Genomic DNA, 25,420 nt, shown 5'->3' on the forward strand with positions numbered 1-25,420 from the left:
CATCCATGTTTCTGGTCCTGCGAAACTTTAGTTTAGCCCCTTTACTGATAAGGGAGTTGGTTCATTTTTCACATGGCATTCTCCAAGTAGACTGTAAAACTGAGAAATTTCTAGAACTTCACAAACCAAGGATGTTGGTATATTCACTGTGCCTTATCCCAGCACTTAAGTAGGCTGCTTGACAAATAAATACATCCAACGGTTTCCAGCAGGATACCCAGTTCCTGACCACTCCTGGGCAGACAGCGGAGTGGCCAGTAGGCGGGTTCTCTGCAAGGCAGCCTGTGCCCTTTCTGTCACCAGCTCCCTCTTTGAGGGAGGAGCTGGTACCATGACATCTCAAGGGGAGGGGGACCTCAGTCTCCACCCACTGGCTGCTGAAACTCTCCTAATAAAGTTTATTTCCTCAGAGGCTTGTGTCCCCTTCCTGCCGTCCTGCCCCACGTTTTCACTTCTCCCCTCTGGAGGGCTTGTCTAGGTTCTGAGGTCCCTGCCCAAACAGTGAGAACCACAAAGTGTAGGTCTGAGTACCTGTAGCTCCTTTAATTCTTATTTTACTATTTGTTGTTGTTTTAAAATTTTTTTTTCTTCATTGATTAGAGAGAAAGTGAGAGGGAGAGAGACATAGAAACATCGATGAGAGAGATCAACTGGCCCCCTCCTGCATGATCCCCACTGGGGATCAGGCCCACAATCTGGGCATGTGCCCTGACCGGGAATCAAACCAGCACCCTCCTGGTGCATGGGTCAACACTCAACCACTGAGCCACACCAGCCGGGCTATTTTTTTTTTTTTTTTTAACACCTGCCTTTAGGTGAGGAAAAGGGTTGAGGACACAATGCCAAGAAGCCCACAGGGTCCCAGCAGTCCATTGCTCTGCCCATCTGGCAGCTCCCTTTGGAGTGTATCCAGGCCCCAAGCAGCAGTGCCCTCCCCCATCCCCTCCAGCCGCCTGCCTGCAGAGCCTGCCCCATGTCCGAGTCCCTCCTCCGGACCCGCAATCCCAGCATTCAGGGTGCTGTCATTGGGGGCAGTACCCAGAGGCCCTGGCGTGCATTTTTAGCTAAGCACGCAGACCTCTGGGCTATAAACAGCAGCAGAGTGAGGGCCTTCCTGCTTGCACGCTCAGTAGTACCGGGTGGATGGCCCACCCAAGTGGCTCCACCACAAAGTCCACACGTCAGCCCGGCTCCTCAGGCCGCGCTCGGGCCTCCCGGCCTTCCCTTCTTCCAGCAGGAGTGGTGTCGGGACTAAGGAGAAGGCAGTGGAAGGAGCTTGTCTTTGAGTTTCTCCAGAAGCAGCAGAGCCTTCACAGCCAGCATTCTGCAGTCCTCATCCGGGTCCTTCTCAGCCACATCTGCCAAAGATGACAACAGACCAGAACACAGGCAGCATTGCATGGTGCTGAACAGGCCAGCCCTCTTCAATTTCATTTAAGTCCTCCAGCTGCCCTGAACTTCAGGCCTGTGGCACCAGAACCCTCTTACTGAGGTCCCTGTGACAGAAGTACTGCAGACGCCTGCAAGGGGCTCTGTCCTGCGTCACCGAGCAGGAGCCATGCTCCCAGCCACCCAGGCTAGGAGCTCCAGCTAGCTGGGAGGAGTCAACACACGGCCCTCCAGTCACTCCAGGGTTGCAGCTCTCACCCCAGAGAAAGAGCCTGCACCCCAAGACAATGGAGCCATCCTGGAATGAGGGACGCTGGATGCCAGCGGCCTGCAGCACGAGACCCCGAGAAAGACCTGGCACCACCCAGAACCGTCCCGACACACGTGAGACATAAGCAGCGAAACCCACACTGACACTGGGGACAAGTGTACTGGAGGAGCTGGGGTGCAGACAGCTCAGGATCCTTGCCTGGAGGGTATGTAGTGCTCACTTTGTCTTGTAACCTTTCTGAAGAGTTGGAATTTTCCAGAATGAATGCAGATGGCAGCTTCCACATCAGGGCACCTTCTCTGAGGTCCCTACTCAGGACTCCCCAGTGACCCCCAACAACGGCCATGTTCCCATCCCACCCTGGGGACCACTTAGAATGCAGACAAGGAGGGACGACACTCACGCTTGGCCTGGGGCTCGCTCAGCTCAGGAGTCTCCGGTGTTGCATGCACCCTGACGGCCTCTGGAAGCCCCCGGCTGCACCAGCCTCCCGCCCACCTTGCTCCTGCAGCCTGGGGCCCGGCGCTCACCTGCCAGCCATAACCGGGCTTCCAGCAGCTCATCTGGCAGATCCTCCCACAGTCGCTCGCCCGGAACACTGAGGAGGACGGAGGAGACGGCAGACAGCAGGCCCCGCCGCACGTAGCTGCCGAGCAAGGCGGAGGGCTAAGCCCCGGTGGGGCCACAGTCGAGCCCCGAAGACCCTGAGTTTCCTCCAGGCACAGCAGCCATGCCGGCAACAAAAGCACACCTGGCCCCGCGCTGCCCCTTCCTCCTCAGTTCGGGGCCAAGCTGCCTCTCGGCCACCCCAGGAGCTGCCATCAACCCCCCGACACCCACCCTCTAAGATTCAGAGCCCCCACCCCGTGTCCACAGGGACCACTGCCCTCACTCCCTCAGCCACGCACGTGTCACCATGGAAGCGGAGGGCCCACACGAACTCTAGCAGAGCCTTGCCCATTGGCACAGCCACCTGAAACAACAGAGGCCCTGGGCAGGAGTCCTGGCACCCAGCAGTCCCCACCTGGGAGACTTTGGTCCCAACACTCCTGTCCCTTCGGTGAGGTCCACGGGAAGGACAAAGCACTGGCACACTCCACACAAAGGGGGCCCTCAGCTGCCATCTCCCAGCTCACCGTGGTGTTCACAGCCAGGTACATCAGGACCCCTAAGGTGTGGGCCAGTCTCCCAAGAACCAACTGGTCATCTCCCAAAAGGTCGAAGGTCACCAGAGGCCTACAACACAGAACCAGGCGAATGGTGCAGGTCACGCACTCAGCCAACTCCCCAACCTCCTGGGCCACCCCACCAACTGACATCCCTGCGGCCTGGATGCTGCTGCTCACCACCTGTCCCCATGAGGCACCCAGAGCCAAAAGGAAAAGGGATTAGACAGGCACCCGGTCACTCTGCAAGGCTGCCTGGCACAAGCCAGGACCTGGTCAGGAGGAGGGGCTGTGGCACTTGAGGGAAGCAAGGCCGCCACCCAGCCACACGCAACAAAGGCGGCAGCCCCAGTCCTGCCTCCGAAGGGACGGGCTCCAGGCCCTGGCCCTCTCCGTCATGACAAGTATCACCCCTGGGTGGCGGTGGCCAAGGGAACGTCCACAGCCCACTTGGGCTGAGCTGGACACAGCACAGGAGGGTGGGCAGAGCACTGGCAGCATGGAGACACCACAGCAAGGCTCTGGCCCCACCAACCTGACATCTGTGGAGGGCGGGTGACCCCTGATGCCCTTACCATGTCATTTCATTCAAGCTAAGGCTACGAACAACCACAGCCAAAGTCACCATCCCGCTGTTGCCCAAAGCCCCACCTCAGACCCACCCTGGGAAGCCTCCTGTCCTCGGAGGTATCCGGGGCTCATGTCCCCAAATCACAGGCTTCCCACTCACCTGTCAAAGCCCTTTATGAGGGGGAAGAAGAAGTAGCCAGCCACCGAGTTGAACCCGTTGGGGCTGCCAGCTGGTCGCCGCTTGGGAGAGCCCTGCCAAACACACAGAGCTCACGGCGCCACACTGCGTGCGGAGCGCGCCTGCCTTCCCCAAGCAGGACCCTCATGGAGGGGCCGTCCTGTGCCATGGAGGGTAAGCAGCCTCAAGGGCTGAATGCCAGTGGCACCCAACCCCGTGACAACCAAGAAAGTCTCCAGACAAGGCCAAATGTCCCTGGGGGTCAAGATCAGCCTGGCCTAGGCGACCCCCAACAACACGGCCGTCCCAAGTCACCTGCTGCTGACGCAGATTTCTTGGGGCTTTTCGTCACACCTAATTCTGCATTCATGTTTTAAAACCAGTTGTTTGATACCCTAGAGCATGTCACATCACTCAGTTTGTGCCAGATTCCCTCCCTTCACAGAAGACCAACACTGGAGCCGCCCCGACGGAACCTAGAGGTAGCAGACCGCTCAGGCAGCTGCCCAAAGTCCCCACCATCAGGACCTGACCCGAGGCCTGGCTCACTTTTGAGAACCGCCGGGTCTTCCTTCTGATCCTCTCATCCACCACTGCCCGCCAGGTGGGAGCCACAGTGCAGCCGGGCTGGCAGGTGGGGCCCGGGGAGCCGCACTGGGGAGCTCTCCAGAGGCGCCCAGGCCGAGACAGCTCCTGGGCTGCCAGAGCCAGGACCTAGGGGACAGAAAGACCCAGGGCAGCCGTTGTCACTCTGCAGGATAACATTTTCTAGTTCAAGGAAAACCAAGTGTCCCATCAGCACCAGCAGCTCTTGCCATCTTCCGGGGGAGGCTCAGGGAACCACATAGAGAATCAGTTCCAAGTATCTCAGCATCATTTTGCTTTGTGGGGGGACAGGAGGGACAGTGAGCATGTTCCCTGGCGACTGGCCAGAGCCTTCACTCCCTTGCTCGGGCTGCTTCTCTTCCCTGCCCCCTGCCTCACGGGAAAAGGAACACAGGCTACGTGTGGGTGGGCCCTGAAAACACTCGGGTGAAAGAAGCCAGACCTAGGTGGCCACAGATATGACCTCCCTCATGGGAAGCACCCAGCACAGGCAAATCCACAGAGCAGGGGCTCGGGGAGGGGGAGACAGTGCTCGAGGGCTGTCTTCTGCGAGTGATGCAAGATTTTCTGAAAGATGGATGTGACGGTCACACAACATTGTGAATGTACCAAAGGCCACTGAGTTGTAAACAGTAAAATGGTGAATTTGGTGTTGTTTTAGTCTTTGCTTTACTCTAGTAAAATACACATAACGTGTACCACCTCACCCATTAAGTGCACAGTTCAGTGACATGAAGCACACGCACACTGTTGTAGAACCATCACCACCCTCCAGCTCCAGAACTTCAGCTTCCCAAAATGAACCTCTGACCCCGTTACACACCAACTCCCCACCCCCTCCCTCAGCCCATGGCACCCACCATTCTATTCTGTCTCCCAGATTTAACTCCTCTAGGATCCTCATGTAAGTGGACTCATACACCTTTTGCCTTTTGTGTCTGGCTTCTTTCACCAAGCAAAACGTCCTCGACTCATCCCCACTGTAGCAGGTGTCAGAATTTCTTGTTTTGTTTTGTTTTTTTGTTTTTTTTTCCTCACCCAAGGACATTTTTCGATATTTTGTTCAGATAGAGTGAGAGGGAGAGACAGAGAGAGAGAAACATCGACGTGAAAGCGACACATCGAGTGGTTGCCACCCACACGACCCAACCAGGGCCGGGGACAAACTGCAACCAAGGTACGTGCCCTTAGCGGGAACCGAACCCGGGTCTCTCCGGACCGCAGGCCAACGCTCTAACTGCTGAGCCAAACCGGCCAGGGCTGAATTTCTTTCTTTTAATCAGACAGATGCTGGTCCCAGGCTCTCAGGTGCAATGACAAGTTACCCAGGAGGCCTCTGGTCCTGCCCACATAGATTTTGGCAAACACCTGCTCCCTGGCTTTGCACCAGGCCTGCCCCGCCCCCCCATCAGGGCAGCTTAGACAAGTGGGACAGGGACCCAGGCACTCACGTCCAGGATGTCCATGCGCTGCCGGAGGCTGTAGTTGATGGCGTAGAACTGTGAGGTCAGATACTCCGCCACCTGAACCAGGCAGATGACAGGTCACTATGGATCACAACCCCAGAGGTAGGGCCCCAACACAGACACAATGTGGGGGTATGACGTTGGCACCCAACAGCCACTGAGACTCACCCGGGCTGGGTCTGTGACTGTGACGGCCACCAGGGCTCTCTGGCGCAGCCCCTCGAATCCCACCACACTCGTCTTCTCCTCCAGGTGCAGGAGCACCTTGGCTAGCTCCACGCTCACCTGCAAACATGTCAGGGTGCCTTTAGCCCCCGGACCTGCCCAAGGCCCCTCGCAGTCTTTGGCTTTCCTTACAATGGAAAGGACACATCTTGGAGAGCCTGAGACTCTGTGTCCTCCACCTCCCTTCCCAGTAGGTACAGGCCTCCGAGAAGCATACAGAGCCACCAAAGCACACGACACAAGCCAGATCAGGTTCCCTCATGGTACATGTTCCTCCCAAGACACTGCCCACCTCCCGTGACCCTGACAGCCCAGCCCCTCTACCTGCTTACCTCCCGAGTGGCAGCCGGGTTCCTGAAGACCAGCCTCTCGAGGGCCCGCAGGGCCGCCTCCCAGTACTCCCAGTCCTCAGACGTGGTCAGGGCTGAACCCAGACAGGCCTCCATCATTCCCTGGCCCTGACCTTGACCACGGCAGAGCCAGCAGCCAGAGCCTGGGCCCTGGGCAGAAGGCAGGTGAACCCCCAGAACATGAACAGGTCCAATGGCCCAACCATCCCAGGGCAGGGCTGTGCTCAAGTCTGAGGCCTTGCCACAGGGCACCCAGCAGGGGCCCAAGCCATTTAGGGAGGCCCACCTTCCACACAGTCCCGGATGTACATGGGCACCTTGCCACTCTTCAGCTCTTGGTCCCCTGACATGTCGTAGGGGACAAACTCATCATCGCTGTGGAAGAAGCACTGACATGAGAAGCCTGCTGGTCACCCCAGAGCAGAAAACAGGGAGGGAGTGCCTGAGGGCTGAGGCTGGCACCCTCCACCACCAGGACAAGCTCCTGAGTCACCAGATTCCACTCCCAGGGTCGGGCAGATAGGTCACGTGGTTAGAGCATTGTCCCAATACACCAAGGTTGTGGATTAGATCCCCGGTCGGGATACATACAAGAATTGGCCAATGAATGCATAAATAAGTGAAACAACAAACTGATGTCTCTCTCAAATAAAAAAATAAAAATTCATCTCCCAGTCCCTGAAGCTTCAAGAACGATTAATGGGCCCTGACCCATGTGGCTCAGTAGTTAGAGCATCAGCCTGAAGACCAAAGGGTCACCGGTTCGATTCCTGGTCAAGGGCACATACCTGGGTTGCAGGTTCAATCCCTAGCCCTGGTCAGAGCACGTATGGGAGGCAACAAATCAATGTGTCTCTCTCACATCGATGTTTCTCTCTCCTCTCTTTCTCCCCCTCCCTTCCTCTCTTCTACTCTCTCTAAAAATCAATGGAAAAAATATCCTCGGGTAGTGATTAAAAAAAAAAAAAAAGAACAACTGATAGGCTAAGGCTACAGTGACGCTGAGCCCTTCCATACCGGTTTTCATACTGAGAAAAAGCCTGGAAAGAGGTCAGAGCCAGCACAGTGGTGTAGGCTGACACACTGTCTTTTTTTTTTTTTTTTTCCTTTTCTTTATTGATTATTCTTTCTTTACTTCTTAAAAAAAATTTTTTCTTGCCCTGGCCGGTTTGGTTCAGCGGTTAGAGCGTCGGCCTGCAGTCCAGAGAGACCCGGGTTCGGTTCCCGCTAAGGGCGCGTACCTCAGTTGTGGTTTGTCCCCAGCCCTGGTCGGTTGTGCGGGTGGCAGCCACTCGATGTGTTCCTTTCACATCGATGTTTCTCTCTCTCTCTCTGTTCCTCTCTCTCCCTCCCTCCCACTCTACCTGAACAAAGAGTGGAAAAATGTCCTCGGGTGAGGATAAAAAAAAAAAAAAAAATTTTCTTTATTGATCTTTAAAGAGAGAGGAAGGGAGAGGGAAAGATAGAAACATTGATGAAAAGAACATCGACTGGCTGCCTCCTGCATGCCCCCCACTGGGGATCGGGCCCACAACCTGGGCATGTGTCTTGACTGGGAACCGAACCAGCGACCTCTTGATGCATGGGTCAACGCTCAACCACTGAGCCACACCAGCCAGGCTGACCCATTGTCTTAAGCCTGTCAGCCCCTGAGTTCACCTCGTGGGCTCTGACACAGCATGGGCTGCCTTGGGCCTCAGTGCCTTCCCACCCGAGATCTCCGTCCTACCTGTCAAGCTCGGAGTCAGAGCCCTGTGGCCGCACCTGGGGGACTCCACTGTCTACAGTCTGTTTGTCAGGGGTCTCTGCAGCGACTGGAGCGACAAATGGGCTTTTGGGAAACAAGGAGGAATCCTTCAGCGACAACCTCACACATTTCTGGTCTAGCACCTATGCTTCCCAAGGAAACGCTCCTTCCACCCCCACCCTAGTCCTTGTAGCTTCTGCCTCAGCAACTTGAGTCCAGGATGACTTGACAGTCCACCACGACGCGTATAGAAACTACCCCCACCTGGCCAACCATGCCCAGAGCTCAGGGTTGGGAGACCTCACCCCGCCTCTGAGGGGCTGTCAGCGGCAGGCTGGAGGGTAGCCAAGGCCAGCAACTCACAGCTCAATTCGTCCTTTTCGTACTGCAACAGAAAAGCCCGGGAGTCGGCTGGGACAGGACGGCAGGAGCAGCAGAGCCAGGGCCCCTCCAAGGCCCTCCCACTGCAGCTCTCAGTCTATAGCTCCAGCCTCTGACAGCCAGAGCCTTTCAAGGGCAACTTTCTAAATCTCCACCTTGGCAAAGGGCAGCATTGGGTATGCTGAGGGCTGAAGGGCCCCAACCCTCCTGAGGGAGCTGAGAATACCCCAGGACCGAGCAAACATGGCAGTGCCCCTGAGGATGTCCCAGAGGGCTCAGTGGATGGAGAGGAGGGGGTGCCTAGGATGGCCCGAGCATTAAACACCCAGGGATCCACCTGGGGGACCTGCTCGGGCACAACTGAGGGGCTATACCTCCACCGCCCTCTAAGCTGTGAACCCTCAGCAGGGCCACCAACAGAGAGATAGATGCTCTATGAGCATGGACCCAGGAAGGTGAGGTGACATCGGGGCTGGGGCGACAGCAGCTTGGGAAGACCACGGAGGCACAGCCCTCACTCACCTGGAACTTCAGGGGAGGCCCCTCAGGGTGGATCCGGGCACTGGCCACCTCGGCCACAATCATGCCCAGGCGACGCACAGCAGGCAGACTGCTGTCCAGGTGGCACTTCACTCCTGCCATTAGGCTGGCCAGCAACTCTGGAAGGACCAACATACGCATGCTGAGTGTGCCCGTGGAGAAGGGGGCAATGGGGACAGGGCGCCCGTTCCACCGGCTCACCTTCTCGGCTGTCCTGGAGCTCCGTGTCCCCCAGATGCGCCAAGCAGATGAGAACAGCCTTGCTGACATAGCACTGCTGCGGCAGGGGTGCGTGGCGGACGGCGCTGCTGCTGCCCCACGTCTCCAGCAGCTCCTTCAGCGCCTGGTGGGCAGCACAGCCCTGGCTGATGAGACAGCCCCACCGACCTCCCCTCCATCCCAGGCAGGAGGGTGCTCCCTCCCTGTCCCACCAGTAGATGGTCTTGGGACACTGCCAGGGACTGAGGGCCAGACAGGACTTACCTGTACGAGGAGTGGACGCCGTTGGCTGTCCTTGGCCAGGTACCCCAGCAGGCTCTGCAGCACAGGCGTCTGCAACAGAAGCCGGGCATCTCGTCACTGTCTGCCAGGCAGATACCACCCATGTCCCGCCTGCCTGGCAGGGGAGCCCTTGGGAACGGGTCTGGGCTGAAGGAAGGGATGTTTCCTGAGCAGCTGAGCACTGCTCCAGCTCCACTTGCTACAGTCATTTCTCTGGGACCCGAGGCGGCCCGCGGCCCGCACCCCTGCAGGCACTCCCACCGTGTATCTGTACTGCAGGAACAGGAGCTTTCGGGTCATCACAAACTGGGCCTTCTTACTCTTCACCACCAGGTTCCCCAGCAGTCGAGAGAGGACTTCAGGCCTGTGAGGCACAGTGGAGGGAGAGAGAATCTCAACATACCTGGCTGGATCCTGGGCTCCACACTAACCATGGGGAGCCTGGGTGAGCGTTTTAGCTCCCAATGGGTCCAGATTCTCCCTCTTCCTGATAAAAATGGAAACTGGGGCTAAATACTTCACCTAGAGTGGGCGTGGCCAGCCTTTCCCATGAAGGACCAGAAACCGACTACATACAAAGGGATGGCAGGCAAGGATGGATCCCCACTTCCCACCTTCTTAAGAGAGAAGCATGTGCAGTGGGAAGGGTGCCCTGCTTCTTACCCAGGGGCAGCCTCCACAAGCCCTGTCAGCACAGCCTCCATGGCCCGGTCAGGCACACCTTCCACCAGGCGCCAGCAGACCCGCTGCCAGAGGCAGCTGCCCTGGGTGAGAGCTGTCAGCCTGGGCACCAGCATGCCCAGGATCTCCTCTGGGGGAAAGCAAACAGAGGAGGCGTCCAGTGTCTGCAGCCCACCTGCCCACCAGCTGCATAGCCACGCCCCCTGCCAGAAGCCCAGGCTGGCATCAGCCCACCCACAACCAGGCCCAGGCGAGGGGGCCGTTGCCGTTTTGGAACACACAGCAATGCTCCCACCGTCCGCCAGGGGAACATGCTGCCCACCACCCAGGACAGCTACCAGGAGGAAGGGGGCCAGGGCCAGACATGCTGTGGCTTCTCCCAGACAGGAAACACTCACTCTGCCGCCCGTAGACACAGGCTTTCCCAAGGACCTGAGACACGAAGGATACAGAGCAGTCCAAGCCGCCTGGGACAGGAAGGAAAAGGAGATTTTAAAGGAGGGCGGTGATAAGGCTGTCAAAGAATACCTGGGGACAGACCATGCTCCAAAATGCCGATTCACTCTAATTCAACCATAATCTAATAGAACTGTTCTAAGAGGAGCCAACAATAATACCTATTTAAAAAGCTTTACAGCCCTGGCCAATTTGGCTCAGCGGTTAGAGTGTCCGCCCGCGGACCAATGAGTCGCGGGTTTAATTCCAGTCAAGGGCACGTACCTCAGTTGCGGTTTGTCTGTGGCCCTGGTCAGGTCATGCGGGAGGCAACCAGTGGATGTGGCTCTATCACATCAATGTTTCTCTCTGTCTCTCTCTCTCCCCCTCCCTCCCTCCCTCTCACTCCATCTGATGATAGATGGAAAAGTATCCTCAGGTGAGGAATAAAAAAATTTTTAAAAAGCTTTATACATATTTGCCCACTTAACGGTCACAATGATCCTCCGAAATAGGGACAAAGAAGTACCAAGAGGGGCCTGGCTAAGGCGGTCAGCTACTCAGAGGGGCAGGTGGGGCTCTGAGCAGCCCACCAGGAGGAAGGGAGGAAACAAGGACATAGGAACAAGAAGACGGTGGGCAGTACCAGCTCCACTACCAGAGCCAGGATGACGGAGCCGACCAGGAATCAGACCGGACCCCGCAGGGCGGAAACGATGGAAGGGCGGTGTCTGCGATCTGAAGGGGCCCCTGCACACCACTGCACAGTGGACTACACACATCCCGGACACCTTCAGAAGGTCCTAGCGGCATCACCCAGCAAAAAGCAGTGGGGCTGAGAGACCTGACGAGATAAAAGCCTCACCTCACTGTGTGTCCCTCCCCCAGCCAGGGATGCTGCCTGGAGGCCGGTCCTGGGATCCCATGAAGCAACATTCCTGTAGGGCCTCGAGCAGCACCCGACTTGGCACCAGCGCAACTACCTTAGCTGCCAGAGTGCTGGACACTCTCAGGCGAAACACCTGCCCTCACAACTGATACTTCAAAGACTCTGTGATAAGAGGGTGAGCAAGAAGCCACCCCACAGTGCCCCTCAAGGCACCCAAGATGCCCAGCGACAAAGACACTGAGCCAGACCCAAGCCAACAAGGACAAGCAGACCCTAGCCAACAGCCAAGTGAGACGAACATTCGTCACCATAAGAACCTGGGTAAGGGCCCCGCAGTGAGCAGCCCTCTGGCTGGCTTCACCAATGTCTACCCAAGAACTGAAGAAATCAAGTCAGCTCCACCTCCAAGGTCAACAGCCAAGATGTGGGTGAAACTTCAACATGTGGGTCAATAACACCCCAAACAGGAGACAACTTCTGGCCTACCGGTGGCACCACCCAAAGACTGCAAAGTGCCCAGAGGTCAGGGAGGGATGGAGGGGATGGCAGCCTGAGAAAATGGTTGGTAGAGGGCACTTTGGAGGGGACCGTACCTCGGAGAGAGTCCACAACCGCCTGCAGCACCCGCACGACCTGCTCCCCGAGCAGAGGAAAGTAGTTCTGAGGGAAGAACTCAGCTAGGTTCTCATGCTGCAGACAGTTGCCCAGGCGGTCGGGCAAGCCCACCACCCTGATCAGAAGCGCCTCCTGGTGCAGAGGAAAGGCCAGCTCCTTCTGCTGCCGACACTGCCCCTCCATGACCGCAGCCATCCTGCCCTCCCTCAGGAACCGGGCCAGCAGCCTCGCCATCTTCATCAGACGGAAACTGGGACTGAACCAAGAGCACGTGTGATGGGCAGAGCCCCAAGCCTCTCCACCCTCAGCATCTTAAACAGCCCTCATTACACAGAAAATCCCAAGAGCTTAATTGACCCTTACATCCTCCACATATATTAAAAAAAAGAGTATTTATATCTCCCTACTGCCCTGGCCGGTTTGGCTCAGCGGTTGGAGCGTTGGCCCGCAGACCAGAGAGTCCCGGGTTTGGTTCCCACTAAGGGCACGTACCTTGGTTGCAGTTTGTCCCTGGGCCCATTTGGGGTCATGTGGGTGGCAACAAGTCGATGTGTCTCTCTCACATTGATGTTTCTCTCTCTCTCTTCCTCCCTCTCTCCCCCTCTATCTGAAGATAAATGTAAAAATGCCCTCAGGTAAGGATTAAAAAAAAAAATAGATCTCCCTACTAAGTAGCTACAATTACCAGTGGGGTACAAGCACCTGCTGAGCCCAGTGCAGCCTCCTACCCTGGAACCACACTGGACATCACTGCCCTCTCCTGGTAGTGCTTTTCACACGGTGCTTGCTTTTTGCAGCAATACTGAAAACCCAGCTTTCCAACAAGACATCCCCACTAGGACTGTCCTGTGCTCTGATGTGGAATCTAGGAGCCACCCCAAGCGAGGGGTCATATAAGCTGGTTGCAGAGCCTGGGTGCCTCACCGCAGAGCTGGGAACCACAGGGTGAAGGACAGGGTCCAAGAGAATGGCGATGCACTGCCACACGTCACCTCAGTCTGGAGCTAACCCACTGCCTTAGCCGCAGGGACACAAACACTTCTGCTCCCTCCCTTCGCCTACACATCAAAGCAAGGGCCCTCCCATTGCAGAGATTAATACAAACCACTTTTAGTTTTCAGGTGCCCTACCAGTGGTTTGTAATCCTTCAGGCCATGCTTATGCTTTGGAAGTGATGAGAGACCCCATAATGAGACCCAGCCCCACTTACCCAGTAGTGCCCTCAAGGGCCTCCATCAGCACCAGGAAGGCTTGGTCAGCCGGGCCCTCCAGGAAGAAGCTGGCCCACAACTCCTCCAACTGGCCATCAGGCAGCAACTCCAGCCAGCCTGGACTCAGCTTGCTGATAAGACATCTGAGAAAGGTAGAAAAGTGGACCCTGGCAAACTCCTCCTGCTCCCCAGGGAGGGCTGGGTTCTCCGTTTCTCCAAGATAACGCTTCAGGGACCCCAGGGTGGAGAAGATGCAGCCACCATCCTCAGAAGATGTGAGGGTGTGAACAGCCTCACAGACGGCAAGCCGGACTGAAGACAGCAATGGATCCATCCTGTTCACAAGAAGGATATGAGAAGTGCACGAAGCCATGGGCATCCACATGGGACCCAGTCTCAGACGAGGAAGCATTTTTCACATATTCTCATATCCCCATCCTCTGGCCTCTTATTAAATAAGCTTCCTGGGGCCCTGACCGGTTTGGAGCATCAGCCCGTGGAGCAATAAGTCTCGGGTTCGATTCCGGCCAAGGGCACGTACCTCAGTTGCAGTTTGTCCCTGGCCCTGGTCAGATCCTGTGAGAGGCAACCGGTTGACGTGGCTCTATCACATTGACGTTTCTCTCTGTGTGTGTGTCTCTCTCTCTACCTCCCTCCCCCTCTATCTGATGATAAATAGAAAAGTATCCTTGAGTGAGGAATAAAAAAAATAAAATGAAATGAAATAAATAAGCTTCCTGGGACCTCATTCCACCTCACCCCTACTATCGCCCAGCAATATCCTCTCCCTCCACATCTTTCATGTTTTCACCGGAGTCCTTTTCAGGACCTTAGGTACTCTATGACACCTTCTACAGTAGGGCAACCAGTCCAGGGACAAATGCCAGTAACTGGAGACATCTTCAGTTGTGACAACTGAAGATGGTAAGAGCCAGGGATGCTGGTAAACATTCCATATGCACAAGACAGCTCCTACAACGGAGGATTATCCAAACCAAATGTCAACAGTGCCGAGGCTGGGAGACCCTGGACTAGAGGCACCCATCCACGCATTTCCAACTTTCACCTCACCCAACTCCCTTCCTTTTTAGAAACCATAGCCTTCCGTGGGTAGTCTTTATTTCGGGTGGGGGGCCCCTGCAGGACTAAGTACCATTAAGCAGGCACCAGTTTGTCACCAGTGCACCCAGCCTCTTGATAAGGCTGTAGTAGGGGCCCAACAGTGCCCCCAAGAGCCTGGTGCCTCCCGACCCAGCCTGGTCTACGCGGGCTCCGGTACCCGTTGCACACGCCGACTAACAGGGCAGCGATCAGCCTGTCCCATGCCCCCTACCAAGGGTGCATCCGAAGCCCACCTCGTGGCGTGACGGGAGGGGGCCGCGTGGGATGGGAGGGGGTCTCAGGGGCTGGAGAAGGCGGTCGGCAGAGGGCAGGGTCTCGGAGCGGCGCGCCACCGCTGGGTCCCGGGAGTGGCAGCAGCGGCTCGGACCGGCTCCGCCGCTGTGGACCCGCCGCCGATTCGCTATGGCCGCGAGGCCCAGCTCCACGCTCGGTTCCCAGAGCGCGCCGCCGCGGGACACGAGCTCAGGGCCCGGGCAGAGAAGCCGCTGAATTTCTTTGAGCCTGGGGGTCAGCTGATCGATTCTGACGAATCTGCGGAGCCCCGGAGCCGGAAGAGGCTCGGGGCGGGCGGCCCATCTGCGCCTGCGCCAGACGGGGGCGGGGTCTGTGCCAAAGGAGGACGAGGCCTGTGGGGGCGTAGTCCCCCTTGTGGGTGGGGCCGCGCTCCCCGACTTCGCCCTGAGGGGGTTGCTCCAGGCGCGACCTAGCGGCCCTTCTCGCGGGGAGATCTGGGAGACATTCACTCATTCAACATACATTAACTAAATGCCTGCTGCGCGCAGCAAGCACTCTTCAGGGAAGAGAATGAAGCAGATGAAGTCCTTGCTCACATATCAGGGAGGAAAATAAAGTACATGAGCAATAAATCAGATGGCAAATTGTGATTCTAAAAAGTAGATGGGTAAGAAAATGACTAAGGGCACTCATTTTAAAACTCCCACCCTGGTGCAGTTGGGAGAATGGACGGTAGGGGGCAACCGGATGCAGCGAGCCCAGCTGGGTGGCTGGTGTAAAGACAGGTGTGGGCCAGGTGGTGAAAACTGGCTGACCTGGGATATTTCTGTGGAGTAGAACTGACCGGATGTGAGGTGTGACTGGGAGCAAGGAGTCGAAGATGGTGCCTTCCTGGGACTCTGGAAATTCCTCCCAGTCCACTTTTGGATTAGAGCCCTCACTCTCCAGCTACTACAGTCATCCTCTGTTCCCCTATTTTCCTGTGATTCTCACAAAACAGTGCACTGAAGATCAAGTTCTTAAGCCTTTACATATCTGATAAATGTCTTCATCGTTTGCTCCAGGTTAACAAACAATTTTGTTTGTTAATTCTCACCCGAGGATATCTTTCCATTGATTTTTAGATAGAGTGGAAGGGAGAGAGAGAGAAACATCGATGTGAGAGAGACACATCCATTGATTACCTCCAGAATGACCCCCATCGGGGCCAGGGATCAAACCTGCAACCCAGATATGTGCCCTTGACCTGGAATCAAACCTGTGACGCTCTAAGTGCTGAGCCAAACCGGCCAGGGCTAGATGCACAGTTTTTAAATTTGGAAAACATTTGCACTCAGAAATGTTAAGGTTTGCTCCTCTGTCTTTGGCAGCCAGCACTGCTGCTGAGGTGGCCAACAATTCTCTGAGGAAAGTCTCAATCCTTCACATGTGACCAGGTTTTCTCTCTGGACATTTTTAAGATCTCCTTCTTGTCCGAGGTGTTTTGGCACTTGATAAGAGGAGCCTTGGGGTCAGTCGCCATTTCCTTGACCCAGTGCTCTCTGGCATGTGGTCTTGAAAATAACGGATGTCCTTGTCTGCGACACCTTCCTGGATTATCTTCCTAACAATTTCTTCCACCCCGTTTTCTTTAGTCTCACTCTCTACAGTTTATTTTTGTTGGATTGATCTCAAATATCATGTTTTCTCTTATTTTCCATCTCTTTATCTTTTTTCTGTACTTTCTGGGCAATTGCTTTAAGTTTGCCTTTCAAGCTGTATGTGAGGGGGATTATAGTGTTTTTTTTTTATCCTCACCCGAGGACATTTTTTGCATTTCTCTTCATATAGAGCGGGAGGGAGAGAGGAGGGAAGAGAGAGAGAGAGACATCGATGTGAGAGAGACCCATCTAGTGGCTGCCGCCCACACAACCCCAACTGGGGCCAGGGACAAACTGCAACCAAGGTACATGCACTTAGCGGAAACCGAACCCGAGACTCTCTGGTCCGCTGGCCAATGCTTAACCTCTGAGCCAAACCGGCCAGGGCATTCAAGAGCAACTTCTTTCTTTCTGATTATTTCATTTTTCTGTAGCATTCATTTCTTGCCTTGTGAACACACAGCTTTTCTTGTTTTCCTGGAGGTATTGGTTAGAGTCTTTTGAGCATTTCCTAGGACCTCTGCATTGTCTCCTGGGTTTCTTTTCTATTTGGGCAGATTTATGTCACTCTTGTCAGAGGCTTCTGAGTGTCTAGTGATCCTTGGCTGGGCTTTCATATTAAGCAGGAGAGAGTAAACAGGGTGACAGATAAGGGGACCACTGTACCTCTGCAAAGACCCTTTTTCAAATAAGGTCTCATTCACAAGTACAGGGATTAAAACTTGGACCTACCTGATTGGGGAGTCACCATTCAGCCCATTGCACAACCTGTTCCCCAAAATAAATTACAGTGGCTCTCAGTCCCGTTTCCTTTTTCTTACCCAAGGGAGAGATGTCCTCACAGGATGCTCTGTTCAAAGAGGGATGCTGGGCCTCACTGCAGGCTTGGATCCAAGGACTCCCTGGCCCAGCCAGGTTCCCTGTCCTGCTTTAACTTCCTTTTGGTGGGAACATCAGTCCATGTGCTCCTGCTAAAGCAATCACCCCTGTCCGCCTCTGAGCCAGCCAGACCAGGGCTTCCACCCCATAGAATTATTTTCCAAAGAAACTGTATCTGTTTTAAGTTTGTCTCCTTGGGAACCTTCAAATCTCCAGAGCCCGTGGGCTGCAGGGCAAATGCCTTTCATTCGGTGGCAGGAAGTACCTGACTCCCAGCCAGATCCAAGAAGGAAAACTCCACTGAGAGCTGCAGGGAGAATAGGTTGAGGCAGGAGCACAAAGCAGGCAGCAGCATCCTACAAGTTGGTGGCAACTCCTGCGCCTCCTCCTTCTCAGAATGGGCTTCCCAGGAAGGAAGACCCTGTCTTTCTTCCTTATTTTTGTGCCGGTGTGTCTGCATGGGGTTTTGTCACAGGAAGCTGGCCCTATAAGGCAAAGAAAACCATTTTTCGAGAGGCTCCGCAGACTGGAGGAACAGGTAAATGTACCCACCCTGCAGGGCAGTTGATTTTTAGAACATTGACAACAGAGGAAGGATGCACCTTATGGAAATGGAGTAGTGAACACTGGTGCTCTGTGGACACAGACGTGGGGTTCGGAGTTCTTTTTATCAGCGGATGTTATTTTCACCTATAGTTGGAAACCAGCCAAAAGGTTTCCTAGACCCAGTTCTGGATTCTGACACTTGAGAGCTGGGAGGGAGTCAGAAGCTGGGAGGGGGTAGACTTTCTAGTCTGCAGGGGTGCAGCTGAAGGTATGCTGGGGGGAGGGGGGAAAGGGGAGAGGGGAGGGGAACAGATGAGGTGGCAGCACCGGGCATTGAGGTCTCAGGTCTGTTGTGGAGCAGACACACCCATGTGGGTCAGTAGCCACTTCCCGAGTGCCCTGCATGTGCCAGGCCTGCCTCAGCGTATAAACGGTTCACTCAGCCCATCCTGGTATCCATCCATCACAGGGAAGACCCTGAGGGACATGGGTAGAGTGGGGGCCAGTCTGTGGGCCTGAAGCCCTCACCCAACACAGTGCTGCCGAGTGACCTTGAGCTGGTCTCCCTCCTTGAGCTCGGCTGGGATGGGGCTGGTCATGATGATTGGCCGGCCATTGGGAGGCACCACAGAAGCATACCAGGGAAGGCTTGTTCCTCATCCTCCCGGGCCCAGGTCCCCAACGCTGCCTTGTGTCCTCTGCAGTTTCAGAGGTTCCAGGAGGTGACCTTAACACACCTGCAGGCCATCGCCAGCAACTACAACCTGTCCTACAACATTGATGCCCGGTTCCAGAGCTTGGCCCAGGAGAGTCAGTCCTTGGTTCTGGCAGTCAACCAGTCTCAGACCACTGTGCAGGGTGACCTGGACCACATCAAGACCTGGATGCGGAAGACACAACGCAGAAGCCGGAAGGTGGATTCCAGGCTGCTGGCCTTGGGTTATGCCCTGAGGGAGAGGAGCCAGCAGCACAGCCGGGAGAGGAAGGAGCGGGAGGCACAGAGGGAAGCACTGTCTGGCCTGGCCCTGGATGTGCGAGCCCTGCAGGACACACTGGCTCGCCTGACACAGGCTGTCCAGAGCCAGAGCACCAGGCTGGCTGCTCTCAATGGGTGGCTTCAGGTGGCTTGCCCTGGTACCACAGCCTCAGCGTGGGCCCCTGCCCAGCCTGGGATGCCAAGCCCAAGCTCCCTGAAGCTTCAGGGGGGCAGACAGGTGTTCAGAGCTTCACCTGAGTCCATGGACCCACCTCAAGATTTTCCTGGCCATCTCCAGGGGACACGGGAGCCCCCAGGCTCAGACGGCCAGTGGGCATGGCCCCCCGAGAGACTGGGCGAGAGTAAGTACCATGGGCCTGCCCTTCCTTTACCCACCTCCACTCTTCCCTTTCCTCCTCCCTAGGCCTCTGATCCCTCCGAAGCTGTGTGGAGAGGACACTGGCTTCATGCCCCGCTTACCCCATCCCAGAAGAAAGGGGTCATCCAGGTGGCAGCCAATCTGTAGGTCCCCAGAAGGTCAGGCCACTCCTCGGGCTGGGCATTAAGAGTAAGTGCACACACACGACAGGGTGCTGCCCGCCGTCAGTACCTGCCCACTCCACGTCAGAGGTTGGCCTCATTAGGGCTGGCAGGATCCCACCCATGCTCTCAGCTATCGCCAGCACAAGCCCTCTGTAGGGCCTTGGCTCAGCCAGCACCTCGTAGGGCTCATGCCCACCTATGGTGGGCCCAGGCCTTTGAAAAGCCAGTCTGATTTCCCGGGTGAGGGGTTTTTGGTGGAAGCACTGCGGGCATTTGGGGCAGGCAGTCCTTAGTGAGGGCTGTCCCAGGCACTTTAGGGTGTTTAGCAGCACCCCGGCCTCCACCCACTAGATGTCAGTTTATCTTTAACTTTTATTTTTGACTATGTTACTCCCTCTGTCTTGTTTAGCAGCCTCCAGAGCCCCTTAATCTGAAGCAGGGTTCCCCTTTGTCCTGGGCATGCCGGTGGCCTCACCAGTAAGACAGGACAACCAGCTGACCTCTAGGAAACTGCCAGGGCTTCCAGGAAAGGGAGGGCTGTAGGTTTGACAACCAGAACTCTGTGTAGACATTGCTAGATGTGCCCTGGGGTCACAGTCACCTCTGGTGGAGGACCGCTGCCCTAGGTTATGACAGGAGCCCCCAAGTGGAGAGAGGAGCTGGAGGCCAGCCACAGAATGCCCTACATCCTCAAACTCACTGGGATGATGGGCTAGAAAGGCATATTTCTAGGCTCTGCCCCAGCCTGCCAATCGGAACCTCAGACCAGGTGCAGCAACTGGAGGCCAACCGCCTCCCAACACACACAGGCGGACCTGGCAGGAAGTCTGGTGGGCAAGGTGATGACCCCCAAAGACGTCCACAGCCTGATGCTGGGACCCTCTTGTGGCAAAGAGGACTTTGCAGATGTGATATTGAGATGGGAGATGATTCTCGACTATGGCGTGGGCCCAATGTCATCACAGGGGTCCTTATAAGAGGGAGGCAGGAGCGTCAGGGTCAGAGATGTGACGACAGAAGCAGAGGTCAGAGGGATATACTTTGAAGCTGGAGGAAGGGCCATGAGCCACGGATGCGGGCATCTCTAGAAGCTGGAAAGGGCAGGAAAGGGCTCGTCCGGGGCTCTTCCAGAAGGACCCAGCTCTGCCAACACCACGAGTCTAGCGCAGTGAGACTGTGTTGGACTTCTGACCTCCAGAACTGCAAGACACTGAGTCTGCGTTGCTTTGAGTCACTGAGTCTCTGGAGATTTGTCACAGCACCCATAGGAGACACACATGAGGCTGCCCTGGTGGCAAGGGTGTCAGCTCAGGCCTGCTCCCCAGCAAGGCACACGACTGCCCTGGCTCTCAGTCTTCCCGCCGTCGGATAATGAGACAACCTCACAGTTAGTGCCTGATGAAGGCCAGCTGCTGGGGTCTTAGGCCCACCCGCCTGGGGCAAAAGAAAATCCTGTAGCATGGATGTTTCTGGATATTTCTGGGAGCTTCTGGATGTTTCTGGGTGGCCTTGTGGTGCAAGAGCTGACTCTCTCCCCTCTGTTTCTAGTTTGCAACGTGGGCCCTGCACTCGTCTTCCCAAACACCTCCACCAAGAATGTGGTGTTCCTCAGCCCCGGCTTCCTCTCAGGCCTGCGGGCCCTGTCTGTCTGCAGCTGGGTCCGAACAACCTCGGGCCACCTGGGCACCCTCCTCTCCTATGCCACCGAGGAGAATGATAACAAGCTGGTGTTGCACGGCCGGGACTCCCTGGTCCCTGGCTCTATCCACTTTGTGATTGGAGACCCGGCCTTCAGGGAACTGCCCCTGCAGCCGCTACTGGATGGCCAGTGGCACCACGTGTGTGTCATCTGGACATCCATCCTGGGCAGGTACTGGCTCCACGTGGACCGCAGGCTCGTCGCCACTGGTTCCCGCTTCAGGGAGGGCTATGAGGTCCCTCCCGGAGGGTCCCTGGTGCTGGGCCAAGAGCAAGACACCATGGGGGGTGGGTTTGATGGCTCTGAGGCCTTTGTGGGGAGCATAGCAGGCCTAGCCATATGGGACCGTGTGCTGGTACCCCGGGAAGTCTCACACCTTGCCACTGGGAAGGAGCTCCCGCCGGGTGCCATCCTGACACTGGCCAATGCCGCGTTGATAGGTGGATTTGTGCAGAAGGTGAATTGCACCTGCCTAGAGCTCTGTCCATGAGGCCTCACCACCTGGGAGCTGTGGTCATGCTCTGGGCTGGCAAGAGAAGCTAGTCTCCAGTTATGCTCAGCCATTCCAGACCCCAGCACACTCCATGGAGGGACCCCTCCCAGACTGGGAACCGAGGGGCAGGATGCTGCCAGGCACACCTGGTGTCTAACATAGAATGTGGGCATTCCATGGAGGGGACCAGGAAACATGGAGGGAGAGAGGGCAACGGGCAGAGACATGAGTCAGGGTCCCTAAGAATTGCATTCTTTCCCTTGCAGCAGCATCCTTACAGCTGCCCCCTCTGTAGTATGACGTCGCTGTAACAAGGCCCGCACAGGCCAGGTGGGAGTGCTGGACTCCTACAGGGCCTCTCCTCTGGGTGTGAGTTTCCTGCCATTACAGGCTACTGCGTGGAGAACTATTTTCCTTGAAACCGCATGGACAGCATGTGAACTGTCATCACACTCCCAAGGTGACTTATGGAAGTTTCCCTTTGGGTGATCCTTGTTCCAGCATCTCATGACAAGGCCTGGAGAATTCATTTCCTGGCTCCCAACACTACGGCCCCACATTCACTGGGAACCCTGGGGTTCCCTCAAGGTCCTGTGATGATTGTCGAGGCTACCTAAGCCTCCAGGAAAGGGGACCTGCAAGGAGCACAGTCTATTCAGAAACAACATTAACAGTGGATGGGCAATGCTTTTAAAGCAACTGCACTGGGGTAGAATTTACATACTATAAAATTCACTCGTTTTAAGTGTACAGTTAAAGATTGTTTAGTAAACTTACCAAATTTTGCAATCATCACCACAGTCCAATTCTAGAACATTTCTGTTGCCCCACCCCAAAATCATGCCAATTAGTGGTCACTCCTGTCACCCCCGCCATTTCCCCTAGCTCTGGCAGCCACTGTTCTGCTTTCTGTTTCTGTGAATTCGTCTGTGCCGGACCTTTCCTAGAAATGGAATCATACAGAAGTTGTCCTTTTGCCCTGGCCAGTTTGGCTCAGCGGTTAGAGCCTTGGCACACAAACCGGAGAGGCCCAGGTTCGGTTCCCGCTAAGGGCACGTACCTCAGTTGCAGTTTGTCCCCGGCCCCGGTTGGGGTTGTGTGGGTGGCAGCCACTCGATATGTCTCTCTCACGTCAATGTTTCTCTCTCTCTCTCTCTCTCTCTTCCTCCCATTCTCCCTCCCGCTCTATCTGAAGATAAATAGATAAATGCAAAAATGTCCTCAGGTGAGAATTAAAAAAAAAAAGAAGTTGTCCTTTTGCATCTGGCTTCTCTCACTCAGCAAATGTTCTCCAGGTTCACTCATGTTAGTGCTTCGTTCCTTCCTGTGGCTGGATAACATTCTATTGTAAGGGACCGTTTTTATTTATCCATTCAGCAATTGATGGATAGTTGGATTGTTTCCAGTTTGGGGCTATTATGAATAAAGCTGCTATACACATTCTCATACGAGTCTTTGGGTAGAAATATATTTTTATTTACCTTGCGTGGATACTTAGGGGTAGAATTGCTGGATCATATGGTAAATTCATGTCTAAACTTTCAAAGAAACCATCAAACTGGTTTCCAAAGAGGCTGCATCATTTTACATTCTCCCCAGCAATATATGAAGGTTCTCATTTCTCCACATTCTTGCCAGCACTTGATATATTATCTGTCTTTTGGACTTTTTTTTTTTTTTTAGAATTCTGACTGTACATAAAAAATACGTCTTGACAGTTAGAACAGGCATGGTTTACTTCCAGATTCAGTATAATGTAAATTAACTCTTAACATTGGTAATTTCCCCCAAGAAGACCCAAATGCACCTCCTTTCCCTGAGGGAGGTGCCCTAAATTAGTCCCTTGGATCCCTTAGCAGGGTTCCTCTCCCTGCAGAGCTCTCTGTGGCCCCAGCAGTTCCAGGCTTCAGCTGAAAGACTCAGCCTAGTGCCCCCCCACTCCCTGCCCCCTCCACCAATGCCACCTTTCGTGAGTTAAGGTCAGAGGAGGCATTCTGGAATTGGAAACGCTGCAGGTGGCCACATGAAGGTCCCCGGGTCACTGGCTCTGCTTCCCCTTGCTCTGTGCTAGGATACGTCCATCTCCTCTGGTCTTTTCTGGAGCCCTTGCTCCATCCCAGTCTGGTGTTGAGGGGGGAGGGATGACATCTTTCCTTTGGAAAGACTGGTGATTTGATCACTATTTCCTAAGGGACAGCAAGGTCCCAGTGTTGAAAGATCATACAGGGCATTATATCCCACTCCTCCCCTGCTCTTGGGGGCTTATAATGCCTCAGGGGACCTAGGATTTGTCACCCTTCACAATAGCAATTCATTGTATGTCTGAAGATCCTAAAGTCACAGAAATTTAGTGGAGGGGGTGTTCACTGTGGGCTGTGCCTCTGGGATGCTTTGTGGGGAGGGGAACCATCCAGGAGCACAGAGTGGTCATGTAAGGGCTTGGAGTGGGGATTGTGACAGCTTGGTGGGAGCTCAGATGGCTGGGAATTTGGTGAGGATTAGCCTATTCTGCTAAGGAGTCTGGGCTCTGTCCCACAGGACAAGGAGAGACCGTCCAGGTGTTGGAGCAGAGGAGTCTGATGATCTCACATGATCCACCATCCCTGTGGGGTCAGCAATCAAGTCCATGTGCATTTTGAAGCATGAGCCACGTCCATCTCTAATTCCATCAGATCTCATCTTTGATCCTAGTCTATAGGGTTTCTGGATAAGGAGGATAAAAGGACCCAAAACTCTCTTCTACCAGCTGTAGAAGCTGGGTCCTGACAAGGTGCCTAGGCTGGGTTCTCCCTTCCCCCACCTTTCCCACCCAGGCCCATTTGTCCTCTGAAAGGGCCACTTGTCCAGCAAAAGGACAAGTTCAGGCTCCTTGTCTGTCTGACAGGGATGACCTTTGGGACCAGTCCTGCCTTGCTTAGCCACAGAGATGGTCCACCCTCCCTGCACAACCCCGTCATTCCAGGGACTGTTCTCACTACCCCAGTGCTCTGCTCAGCTCTTCAGCCTGCCTGGACACCTTCACACCAACCACATTCAGCCACTCAAGTCAGTCAAACCAACCAGGACTAATCCTGACTGCTCCTCGGGTCCTGTGTGAGCCAGCTTCCTTTCCCGGCCTCCATGCCCTCTCCACAAATTAGGGGTCACCACACTCTAGACACCATCACCACAAAGGGCAAAGCCAGCTCACACTAATTTTAAAAAAGAATGTTGTTTTTAGTATTTCCTAAAAAGTGTTGCCCAATAATCATAGGGGAAATTCACAACCCTGTTGGACCTCCTTCCTCTTATTTTGGTTTCAGTTTTTATTTCATTTTGAATTATGTGATAGGAGGGAGTCTCAGTCTCAGAGCCTCTAAAAAGCTTTTAAAATCTTTTTATTTTGAAAATTTTCAAACCTAAAGTTTTGAGACAAATACATTTCATGTCATATATATTTATGCTAGATTCCTTAAGTGGTAACATTTTATCCCATTTTCTCTCTCTGTGGGTAGCTACATGTTATCAGTGATTACACTATGAATCGTTAATACTACTATCTAACAGTGTGCAGAGACGATTTTTTTTTTTTTTATCCTCACCCGAGGACATACCCGAGGACATTCTTCCATTTCTTGTTCAGGTAGAGTGGGAGAGAGAGAGAGGAACAGAGAGAGAGAGAGAGAGAGAGAGAGAGAGAGAGAGAAACATCGATGTGAGAGAGAGAAACATCCATGTGAAAGGAACACATCGAGTGGCTGCCACCCTTACAACCGACCAGGGACCAGGGCCGGGGACAAACTGCAACCGAGGTACGCCCCCTTAGCGGGAACCAAACCTGGGTCTCTCAGGACCGCAGGCCGATGCTCTAACCGCTGAACCAAACTGGCCAGGGCCGTGCAGAGATGATTTTTGCCAATGTTGCAGTAATGCCAGAGCCACAGAGTAGTCTTTGGTTACCTTGTTTCTTTCATCTCCTTTCACCAAGGGAGGGCAGTCCCTTGGCCTTTCTTTGTCTTTCACCACACTGACACTACAGAATAGAGCTGCCTAGTTGTTGGCAGTTATTCCCTCCATTGGGATTTGAT

General features: G+C 54.8%; 2 protein-coding genes across 2 annotated transcripts; one reads left to right on the forward strand and one right to left on the reverse strand.

The window, feature by feature from the left end:
• Nucleotides 1-810: 810 nt before the first annotated feature.
• TELO2 (telomere maintenance 2) lies at nt 811-14,751 on the reverse strand. The gene is made up of 21 exons (XM_036279917.1): nt 14,577-14,751; nt 13,221-13,556; nt 11,989-12,266; nt 10,470-10,538; nt 10,054-10,201; nt 9,652-9,754; nt 9,373-9,441; nt 9,091-9,232; nt 8,872-9,008; nt 8,274-8,353; nt 7,951-8,052; nt 6,508-6,596; nt 6,204-6,295; nt 5,815-5,931; nt 5,632-5,703; nt 4,124-4,288; nt 3,557-3,648; nt 2,797-2,896; nt 2,569-2,633; nt 2,191-2,306; nt 811-1,358 (listed from the first exon to the last, which is right to left on the reverse strand). The coding sequence occupies exons 2-21, from the start codon at nt 13,553-13,555 to the stop codon at nt 1,252-1,254; spliced, it is 2,478 nt and encodes an 825-aa protein (XP_036135810.1). The 5' UTR covers nt 13,556; nt 14,577-14,751; the 3' UTR covers nt 811-1,251.
• A 2,742-nt stretch (nt 14,752-17,493) lies between these two features.
• PTX4 (pentraxin 4) lies at nt 17,494-21,350 on the forward strand. The gene is made up of 3 exons (XM_036280924.1): nt 17,494-17,634; nt 18,347-18,980; nt 20,710-21,350. The coding sequence occupies exons 1-3, from the start codon at nt 17,494-17,496 to the stop codon at nt 21,348-21,350; spliced, it is 1,416 nt and encodes a 471-aa protein (XP_036136817.1).
• The last annotated feature ends 4,070 nt before the right edge of the window (nt 21,351-25,420 follow it).

This window comes from Molossus molossus, unplaced genomic scaffold (genome assembly GCF_014108415.1).
Source record: "Molossus molossus isolate mMolMol1 unplaced genomic scaffold, mMolMol1.p scaffold_m16_p_3, whole genome shotgun sequence".
In the NCBI taxonomy this organism is placed as follows: domain Eukaryota; kingdom Metazoa; phylum Chordata; class Mammalia; order Chiroptera; family Molossidae; genus Molossus; species Molossus molossus.